The sequence below is a fragment of the Carcharhinus amblyrhynchos genome, chromosome 17 (genome assembly GCF_965287045.1).
Source record: "Carcharhinus amblyrhynchos chromosome 17, sCarAmb.v2.hapA, whole genome shotgun sequence".
Lineage (NCBI taxonomy): Eukaryota > Metazoa > Chordata > Chondrichthyes > Carcharhiniformes > Carcharhinidae > Carcharhinus > Carcharhinus amblyrhynchos.
In genome coordinates, this window is record NC_137340.1 from 783,787 (window position 1) to 795,128 (window position 11,342).

Genomic DNA, 11,342 nt, shown 5'->3' on the forward strand with positions numbered 1-11,342 from the left:
TGAAAGAGAGAATGTCCGGGGTGCATGGATTCCTTAATTATGCTGGCTGCTTTGCCGAGGCAGCGGGAAGTGTAGACAGAGTCAATGGGTGGGAGGCTGGTTTGCACAATGGACAGGGCTACATTCACGACCTTTTGCAGTTTCTTGTGGTCTTGGGCAGAGCAGGAGCCATACCAAGTTGTGATACAGCCAGAAAGAATCTTTTCTATGATTCATCTGTAAAAGTTGCCACCTTAACTCTTGAGTAGGGAAGTCTCAAGCCGATTAGGATCAGCTATGACCTTGGCTTAACCTTTAGCGGAAAGAGTGCACTCAATGGGGGCTTCAAGCCAAAACATCTAGACCAGGTATCAGACAAATTTGGAATCATGTGAACAGCCAACTTGGAATCACATAATGGAGAATCATAGCTAAGAGGGGTTCTTACCCCTCAGCATCAATGAGTCCGTCGGTGCTCCTCAAGTCGAAATTCGATCAAAGCTCCCGCTAGCCTATGACAGAATTGTTAGATTTGAGAATTTGTCAACATCTCGTGGTCCGGTAAGTTTATTAGGTATTCCTTCTTGTCCTTACAAAATGTTCGCAGACTGCTCTATTGTTGTCTCTCTTGCAAGTATTATAGAACATAGAACACTACAGCACAAACAGGCTCATCGGCCCACAAGTTGCGCCGATCATATCCATACCTACCAGGCCTATCTATAACTCTCAATCCCATTAAATCCCGTATACTCATCCAGAAGTTTCTTAAAAGACCCCAGCGAGTTCGCCTCTATCACCACCAACGGCAGCCGATTCCACTCACTCACCACCCTCTGAGTGAAAAACTTACCCCTGACATCTCCTCTGTACCTACTCCCCAGCACCTTAAACCTGTGTCCTCTCATAGCGACCATTTCAGCCCTGGGAAATAGCCTCCGAGAATCCACCCTATCTATACTTCTCAACATCTTATAAACCTCTATATCAGGTCGCCTCTCAACCTTCGTCTCTCCAGGGAGAAGAGACCGAGCTCCCTCAACCTATCAGAGACCTAGCTCCCTCAACCTATCAGAGACCTAGCTCCCTCAACCTATCAGAGACCTAGCTCCCTCAACCTATCATTGTACATTACCTATTATTGTACGTTATCGTAGAGAACACCCATTCAATTCATTGGCGTGAGAAACGCAGCTCACAGTCAAACAATTTAGTCGCGTCAATTTCCAAAGCAGCAAGATATTTTGTTTAACGTTCTTGCAAGACCGGGTGTCTAAAAAATAGGCACACCTTACATCGAGTTTAAGCAGGGGTTTTATACCATTTTTACAAGCATATTGATCAATTACACAATACATTGTTCTCCCCTAATTGGTGGTCCCTGTCTCATTTATGTGTTGTCATTCCCCTATTGGCTCAAGGTGCCCCAAGTTCCCATCCCCTCTACTCCCCTTCTAACCATGTCTCCTGTTATCACAAGAGTGCATGTTTGTAGTGTTGATTTAATGTCCTTACTTGATTAGTCCTTATGGGTACCCATCCGTCTTATCTAAAACTGTTTACATGTCCAGTTCAGACCGGCTGTACTCAATCTTTTGCTAACTTAACCACTGCTGTCCCGACTATCTCAGTGACCTTCTTCCCCTTTAGGGAGTATGCTCAGTTGTAGAAACAACACATCTTGCATACCATTTGTTTTTACAACCTGGACATTATACATTCTTACAGGATGAGGTGGATGTGCCTCACTGCGCACGGCACATCTGGTGTTATTCCTTCACTACAGGCAGTCTCTTCACTGTCCCTGACTATTGCTCTGTTAGCATCAGTGAATTTTATATCCTGTGTTTGTGACTAAAATCACAGTTGTTCCCATAATGTGGGTTAGCAATGTGCCTGACTATATCCAGTCTACCTGACTTTAGGCTATTTCTCTATGGTGTGCAGATATGTGTTAACAGCATCTTTACCTGTTGCTCACAATTGGTTAATTAAACACATCTCAGAGGTGGTTAACGCTAATTGATTCTGACCTCTGATTATGCTCTGTTCATGAGATAGTGGTCTCTGGTGAGGTCAGCAGATCAACAGCTGAGAATGTGCGCAACACATCTCAGCATAGAGTCATAGAGGTTTACAGCATGGAAAAAGGCCTTTGCTCCAATTTGTCCATAACACCCCATTTTTTAACCCCTAAGCTAGTCCCAATTGCCTGCATTTGGCCCATTTACCCATCTTTACCCACCTCTACTACTACCTCTGGCAGTTTGTTCCAGACACTCACCATCCTGTGTGTGAAAAAATTGCCCCTCTGGATCCTTTTGTATCTCTCCTCTTTCACTTTAAACCTATGCGTCTAGTTTTAGACTCCCCTACCTTTGGGAAAAGATATTGACTATCCAGCTGATCTATGCCCCTCATTATTTTATAGATCTCTATAAGATCATCCCTCAGCCTCCTATGCTCCAGAGAAAAAAGTCCCAGTCTATTCAGCCTCTCCTTATAACTCAGTCCATCAAGTCCCGGTAGCATCCTAGTAAATCTTTTCTTCACTCTTTCTAGTTTAATAATATCCTTTCTAGATTAGGGTGACCAGAATTGTACACAGTATTCCAAGTGTGGCATTACCAATGGCTTGTACAACTTCAACAATACGTCCCAACTCCTGTTGTAATGCATGTTGTAATCTTTTAACATGTTCCAGCACAAGTGAAATCTGAAACCTCAGCATGATTTACTTAGCAGGATTTATCCTGTGAGAACGTGTTAGTACAAAATAGAAAATGTTATAAAAATAATAAAGGAAAAATTAAAACAGTTGGCTTTCCACACACCTTACTACCCCAACAACAAGGGCCCCAATACTGATCCCTGCAGGATCCCACTGAACACAGTCTTCCAGTCCAAAAACACCCCTCAGCCAGCACCCTCGGCTTCCTGTCGATCAGCCAATTCTGGATCCAATTTGCCAAATTTTCTTGGATTCTATGGGTTCTTTCCTTTGCTTTCGGTCTCCCGTGAGCGGCCTTATCCGAAACCTTACAGAAGTCCAGGTAGTCTATGTCAAATGCATTGCCCTCATCTACACACCTGGTCACCTTTTCAAAAAAAAATCAAGTTGTTCAGACATGACGTTCCCTTAACAAAACCGTGCTGACTATTCTTGATTAATCCCTGCCTCTCCAAATGCAGATTAATTTTGTTTCTCAGAATTGCTTCCAATAGGAAGTGATTAGATTAACTGGCCTGCAGTTTCCTGGTTTACTTTTTGTCCCTTTTCAATTCCCAGGTTGGGTCACTCTCTGCACGTTCTCCCCGTGTCTGAGTGCATTTTCCCTGGGTGCTCTGCTTTCCTTCCACAGTCGGAAAGATGTGCTGGTGTGGTGCATTGGCCGTGCTAAATTCTCCTTCAGTGTACCCAAACAGGTGCCGGAGTGTGGGGACTAAGGGATTTTCACAGTAACTTCATTGCAGTTGAATGTAAACCTACTTGTGACAATAAGTAAACTTAAAAAAAACTTTGTGAACAATGGTCCCACACTGGCTTCCCTGCAGTCCTCCAGTACCCCTCCTGTGGCCAGGGAGAAAATGAAAATTATTGCCAGCAAACCTCCTTTACCTCACTCAACATCCTGGGGCACATTTCATCCAGCCCTGGAGATTTATCTATTTTTAAGCCTGCCAGACTGCTCAGAATCTCCTCTCTGTCTATGTTAATTTCTTAGATTGTATCACAGTCCTTCTCCCTGATTTCTATATCCACACTGCATCTCTCCGAGTGAATGCCAACATAAAGTGTTCATTTAGAACCCTACCTCCAGGCTCCACATACAAATTACCACTGTGGTCCTTAACGGGCCCCACCTTTTCCCTAGTTATCCTTTTACCCTTAATGTACTTATAAAACAACTTATTTTATCTGCCAGTATCCTTTCATCCCTCCTTTTCTGCTCTCCTAATTTCCTTTTTAAGTTCCCTCTTGCACTTTATTTACTCCTCTCAGGCTTTTGCTGTTTGATAGAATTAGTTAGAGAGAACTAATTAGACAGTTGTTTTAATATTTTCAGGTTAAAGACAAAGAAATGACCAACCTTTCATTTGAACTCCTTTTCCAGGACCCGGGTGAGTTTGGCATCGACCAATTCAATTGGTCTGGACAGCTTGAAGCGGCGTGGCTTGCTGCAGAGTTATGGAACCCTGAACAGCACCGGGCCGAGTGGCCAGTTCTCCCAGCATCCCTTGCTGCCACTCACCCCAGTAATGAATGTTTGAGCAGTGACAGTGCTGTCTGACCATGGCCTAAGAATGTAAAGTATCAGATAAACATAGAGCTTTTTATGTTGTGAATTATGAATGTGTTATGCATTACACAGCTTTGATAAAAAAATTGTGCCTTTGAATTGTTCCTACTTAAGAACTATCCATTTTTATTCATTCCTGTGATGTGGGTATTACTGGCAAAGTCAGCATTTATTGCCCATCTTAATTGTCCCTTTGTGCCAGTTTTTATAACTCAATGACTGGGCTATTTGAGGACAGCTCACAGTCAACCGCATTGCCGTTTATCTGGAATCACTTACAGGCCAGACTGGGACAGGACATTAGTGGCGCAGATGGGTTTTTATGACAATCAATAATTTCATGGTCACCATTTCAGATCCTAGCCTTTTATTCCAGAATTTATTTAATTAACAGAAATTAAATTCCACAATTGCTATTGTGAGATTTGAATTGCTATCTCTGGATCATTAATCCAGGTCACTGGATTACTAGGTTGAGTAATATGAGCACTATTCTAATGTTCCTTTTTCCATTTATTGCGGTTGTTAAAAATGTGTATTTTTTGTTACTAAAACAGATGTTTATACAGAAAAGATAAAAATAAAAAGTTTTTGAAAAGTAATTAATACCTATCTTTGAGTTTTGAAATTGTGTTTTTCTGATTGGAGGAGAGCTTAAAGGGTGTTGCCAAGGATTTCGAGAAATATTGTGAGAAGGTAAATATCAAAAATGGTTCAGGGATCTGTGCTGAGATCAGCTGCCCTTCCATGCCACGCAGTGTCCCAGGGGCACCCCAATGGGGGAGGAAGCTCTGGAGACCATGCCACACCTATCTCCCAGGAGACTCACCAGCCCTACTGACCCAAGGCATCTTATGGGCAGCAGGCTGAACTGAGTGGCACAGCTACATCCATGACACCCGAAAGCCGACCAGACTCTGGCCCTCTAGGGGACACTCACAAAGGAAATCAAAGGCCATGGGGCATAGAACCCAGCAGATTGCCTCCATCTCTGATCTGCATCCTGCGGCATCACCTGGGTGTGACGGCAGGCCATGGAAGATTAAGAGGTTGTAGGGTTACCAAGAGGGTACGGGTGAAGGCTTGTACCGTAGTTAGAGATAGTGTGATTGACAATGTAGATGATCACTATCAAATTTATTAAATATACTTTTTGTATCTCACAGCTGTGACTCATCCATCTGTGACCTGATCCCACAGAGAGTCTCGTACACTGACCACGTACATAGAGCTTCAGAGCATCGTTCACAAGAGAAGGCCGTCAACTCACCGGAGTTTGGACTGTTGACACCTACCCACGAGGTTGTGCAATTAGCAGTTCCAGCACATGTGCCAGATCCCTGACTGTCATGATACTCCGAGCACTCGCTGAAAATACCATTAGCGCTGCAAGGTCACTGGTCCCATTGCTGACGTGGATTTTGGAGCTGTAGATCTACACCTCCTAGTTGATGAATCATGTGGTGATGAGGGCCTCCCTCCCCTGCCTTGCCAGACCCTTGTCACACCTGCACCTAGTCTCTGGCTCCTCCTCAGCCTCGTTCTCCACATCTGCCTGGTCCTCCTCTTCCTCCTCTCCCAGAACACCTCCCTGCCACCAGATGGTGGAGCATGAAGCAGATCACCACCATGTGGAAGACATTGGCCCTGCCAGAGCAGTCCAGGCAGCAGATCCACATCTTCAGGAGCCTAGTGCACTGCTCGACAATGGACCAATGGCAGCATGGACCTTATTTTAGTGGGACTTTGCTTCCGTCTCAGGCCTTCAAACTAGTGTTACCAGCCATTTCCTCAGTGGGAAGTCCTTGTTCCCCATCCTGGCAGCTGGAGGTTCTCAAAGACCCTGGGGATATCAGAGATCTGCAAGATGTAGCTGTCTTGCATGCTGATTGGGTGGTGTGCACACTATTTTAAAATTCAGTTGTGACAATACTGGTAGGCCATTGCCTCCTGTATGATTTTCATTTGGTCACAGTTCGTACACGAATGTCATTTGAACAAACGTCAGGCAGCGTGCATCGCTGGCGGCTCTGCCTCCGAAAGGACACAATGCGACACTTTAAAGTTTATTTATTAGTCACAAGTAAGGCTTACATTAACACTGCAATAAAGTTACTGTGAAATTCCTTTAGTTCCCACAGTCCAATGCATGTTCAGGTCAACGCACCTAACCAGCACATCTTTCAGAATGTGGGAGGAAATCGGAGCACCGGATGAAACCCACGCAGACACGGGGAGAATGTGCAAACTCCACACAGACAGTGACCCAAGCCGGGAATCGAACCCGGATCCCTGATGTGGTGAAACAGCAGTGCTAATCACTGTGCTACTGTGCTGCCCCTGTGCCACTTGTTGCAGGACCTGGCACCTTGGAGCAGAGTGGGGTGGGGGTGGGGGTGGCGGGGGGGGGGGGGGGGGGCCACCCACTCTTGGTGGCTGTCAATTTGATGGCTGCTCTGAACTTTTATGCCACTGGCTCCTTCCAGACCCCGAGGGGCGATGTATGTGGCATTTCCCAGTCAGCTGTTCACACCTGTGTCAGGGAGGTCACGGATCCCTGTATGCCAGGACTGGCCAGTATATCAAATATCAAGCCCAGCAGGAAGCACAGGCTGCACATGGGTCCCATTCCACCGCTGCCCCCCTCCGTCCTCCCCCCCTCCCCAAGTCATACTATTTCCTGCAACATTGGGTGCGCTGTGTTAGTGAGTTTCTTTGGCAGGCAGAAGGGTGATGATGACTTGCTAAGCACTATTTTGATGATGCCCTGGTGCAAACTAGTCTGACTCCTACCTGAGCTCTGCATGCACCTGGCATCTGAGTCATGGGTAAAGGTTATCGAGCCCTGGGGCGGGTGGGGGAGAGGAGGAAATCGTCCATGGGTTCTGGGGAACATATGGCTTCATTTTCTCAGTGACACAGTGTTGAGGGGCTTCCTCCACTGACATGAGCATGAAGGATCCCTCCGGTGACCATCAGGGATTTCTGTTCAAGGCAAATCTGAGACAAATTACTCACAGGCGGGTAGTGAAAAAATATTTATTGTTTACAATAAAAGTACCTAAATAATAAGTGCTAACATAATAACGTGTGAACAGAAAACTGTAAGGTGCTTAAAAATCTATCTAACTAGTGCAGCCTTTCACCTGTGCCATCTCAGTGCAACTACAACTTCCTAACCTTACGGAACCAACCACAATGTCTCAGTGACTCCCCAGAATGTACATCGGAGGTGGAGGGGGTCAGCTGCCTACCTTATCTCTTGGCCTGTGATGCGTTTGGTGGGCATCCTCAGAGGCCCTAAGGGCACGAGCCGGCTTCCAGGTTTCTGGAACGTATCCACAACATTCTCTTCATCCCGCTGCCCCAGTGTCAGGAAAGGGGGAGTCAGAAGGTGTAGCCACAGTCTCCTGGCTGGAAGGCCCAGCATAGGCACGAGACTGTCCCCCTCCCTCCTCAGGATTCCTGTGGGCCCCTGGGTCACTCTCTAGGACGGCAGAGCTTCTGGGGGACCACCTGCATTCTACCCATACTGACCGAGCCCTCTGCAATGACCACTGAGTCGGGAGCCACCTATGAATGGCCGCAGCAAGTGCCCTCTGAGACTGGGCCATGCTCTGCAACCCCTCAGCCATGACCCTCTGTGACTGGGCCACATTCTCAAGGGCTGCTGCCCTAACCTGCTATGTCTCAGCACTGTCCCACTGGGTCTCGTGCAAGCTCTCAGCCATGAGCCGCAGAACCTCAAGAATCTTGTTGAGTCTCTCAGCTGTGGCCCACTGTGACTCAGCTGTAGGTCGCTGGGACTCCGCTGTGGCCTGCTGTGACTTGGTGATCACATGGAGCCTGCCACTCACGGTGAGGATCCCCTACCCCAGATTTTATACTGATGGGGAATGGGGGATATAAACGGCTAGTATAGATCGGATGTGATGGGTACAGACTTGGAGGGCCAATAGACCAGATCCTGTGCTGTATTCTTTGTTCTATGTAACTAGTAGAGTTACAGTAACAGTTTGAGGATTCAGGATAGGTCATTTAGGACAGAGCTAAGGCGACATTTCTTCACTCAAAGAGTGGTGAGCCTGTGGAATTCATTACCACAGGAAGTAGTTTTTGCCAAAACATTGAATGTATTCAAGAGGCAGCTGGATATCGCACTTGGTATGAATGGAATCAAAGGTTAGGGGGAAAAAAGCAGGATTAGGCTGGTGAGTTGGATGATCAGCCATACTCGTAATGAATGGTGGCGCAGACTGAAAGGGTCAAATGGCCTCCTCCTGCTCCTATCTTCTATGTTAAGTTGACAAGGGGGAGCCAGTCGATGTGGTATATTTGTACTTTCGGAAAGTGTTTGACAAAGTCCTACAATTGTGCAAGATTAAAGCGCAGAGTTGGAGGAAGTGTATTGAGATAGATAGAAACCTGGTTGGCAGAAAGAAAATGAAAAGTAGGGATTAATGGGTCCTTTTCAAATTGGCAGGCAGTAACTAGTGGGGTGCCACAGGAATTGGTGCTGGGATCCCAGCTAGTCACAATATATATTAAGGATTTGGATGAGGGAATAAAATGTAACATCTCAAAGGTTGCAGATAATATCAAGTTGGGCGGGAGGGTGAACTGTGATGAGGATGCAAAAATCCTTCAGCATGATCTGGACAGGTTGGAAGTAGGCAGATGACAGATGCAGTATAGATGTGAGGTTATTCATAGAACATAGAACACTACAGCACAAACAGGCCCTTTGGCCCACAAGTTGCACCGATCATATCCATACCTACCGGGCCACAGAACTATCTATAACTCCCAATCCCATTAAATCCCATGTACTCATCCAGAAGTCTCTTAAAAGACCCCAGTGAGTTTGCCTCCACCACCACCAATGGCAGCCAATTCCACTCACTCACCACCCTCTGAGTGAAAAACTTTATTCACTTTGGAAGCAAAAACAAGAAGGCAGATTATTACAGGAATGGCTGTAAATTGGGAGAGGGGATGCGCAGCGGGATCTGGTGTCCTTGTGCACCAGTCACTGACAGTAAGCATGCAAGTGCAGCAGGCGGTAAAGAAGGTAAATGGCATCTTGGCCTTCATTGCGAGAGGTTTTGAATAGAGGAGCAAGGATGTGTTGTTGCAGTTCTACAGGGCCTTGGTGAGGCCATGCCTACAATATTGTGTGAAATTTTGGTTTCCATTTCTGAGGAGGAAGCTCTTGAGGCAGTGCAGCTAAGGTTTACCAGGTTGATTTTGAGGGTGGTGGGTCTGATGTGAGTATGAGGAGAGAACCTGACCTTCCGGTTGCTTGCCATTTTAACACATGATCCTGCTCGCGTGCTCACATAGAACATAGAACACTACAGCACAAACAGGCTCTTCGGCCCACAAGTTGTGCCGATCATGTCTGTCCTTGGCCTGCTGCAATGTTTCAGTGAAGCTCAACGCAAACTGGAGGAACAGCATCTCATCTCCCGGCTCGGCACTTTACAACCTTCTGGTCTCAACATCGAATTCACCTTCAAATGATTTGCTCTACCCTACCTCAACTCCTTTGTTTAAATTTTATTTAATTTTTTCACTGTTCTCTACCTTTTATTTATTATCTTTCTTCGTTTTTGCTTCCCCCCACTCTTTCTCCCTAATTTATCCCCCTTTCCTTAGCTTTTCTCTCCTTTTGCTTCCCTTTTTCCCCCTTCAAAAATTTTACCTCTCTCCCACCCATTCCCCCATCCAACCCCACGTCTTCATCTGTCACACCTTACCCTCTGATTTCAGCTTCTCTGCCGTTTGGCTATTTACACATTGTATCCTCTCTGTGGACTGCCATTAGCAGTCGTTTCCCCTGGTTTCTGTGGCTTTGATTCATCTTTCATTCCCTCACCTTGTAGTATAAATACCTCCCACTTTCTTTGCCTTTTAGCTTTGACAAAGGGTCACCTGGTCTCAAAACATCAGCTCTTTTCTCTCCTTACAGATGCTGCCAGACATAGAACCATAGAAAATTACAGCTCAGAAACAGGCCTTTTGGCCCTTCTTGTCTGTTGCCGATCCATTTTTTGCCTAGTCCCACTGACCTGCACTTGGACCATATCCCTCCATACCCCTCTCATCCATGAACCCGTCCAAGATTTTCTTAAATGTTAAAAGTGACCCTGCATTTACCACTTTATCCGGCAGCTCATTCCACACTCCCACCACTCTCTGCGTGAAGAATCCCCCCCTAATATTCCCTTTAAACTTTTCTCCTTTCACCCTTAACCCATGCCCTCTGGTTTTTTTCTCCTCTAGCCTCAGTGGAAAAAGCCTGCTTGCATTCACTCTATCTATACCCATCAAAATCTTATACACCTCTATCAAATCTCCCCTCATTCTTCTACGCTCCGGGAATAAAGTCCTAACCTATTCAATCTCTCTCTGTAACTCAGCTTCTCAAGAACCGGCAACATCCTTGTGAACCTTCTCTGCACTCTTTCAACCTTATTAATATCCTTCCTGTAACTAGGTGACCAAAATTGCACACAATACTCTAAATTTGGCCTCACCAATGTCTTATACAACCTCATCATAACATTCCAACTCTTATACTCAATACTCTGATTTATAAAGGCCAATGTACCAAAAGCACTCTTTACGACCCTATCCACCTGTGACGTCACTTTTAGGGAATTCTGTACCTGTATTCCCAAATCCCTCTGTTCTACTGCACTCTTCAGAGTCCTACCATTTACCCTGTATGTGCTACCTTGGTTTGTCCTTCCAAAGTGCAATACCTCACGCCTGTCTGCATTAAGCTGCCATTTTTCGACCCATTTTTCTAGTTGGTCTAAATCCCTCTGCAAGCTTTGAAAACCTTCCTCACTGTCCACTACACCTCCAATCTTTGTATCATCAGCAAATTTGCTGATCCAATTTACCACATTATCATCCAAATCATTGATATAGATGTCAAACAACAATGGACCCAACACCGATCCCTGCGGCACACCAATAGTCACAGGCCTCCACTCAGAGAAGCAATCCTCCACAACCACTCTCTGGCTTCCATTGAGCCAGTGTGTAAACCAA

The 11,342-nt window shown here is 45.8% G+C and overlaps 1 protein-coding gene across 5 annotated transcripts in view; it reads left to right on the plus strand.

The window, feature by feature from the left end:
- stox1 (storkhead box 1) overlaps positions 1-6,364 on the plus strand; it is a 39,388-nt gene extending 33,024 nt beyond the window's left edge. For 3 of the 5 annotated variants that reach the window (XM_080205363.1, XM_080205366.1, XM_080205369.1), the window contains one exon: positions 4,095-4,882. In XM_080205363.1, the coding sequence (XP_080061489.1) occupies positions 4,095-4,251 (157 nt within the window). In that variant the 3' untranslated portion in view covers positions 4,252-4,882. Of the gene's footprint in view, positions 1-4,094; positions 4,883-5,446 lie in introns of those variants that run through there. The other 2 variants (XM_080205364.1, XM_080205365.1) reach the window with 2 other exon arrangements.
- Positions 6,365-11,342: the final 4,978 nt, after the last annotated feature.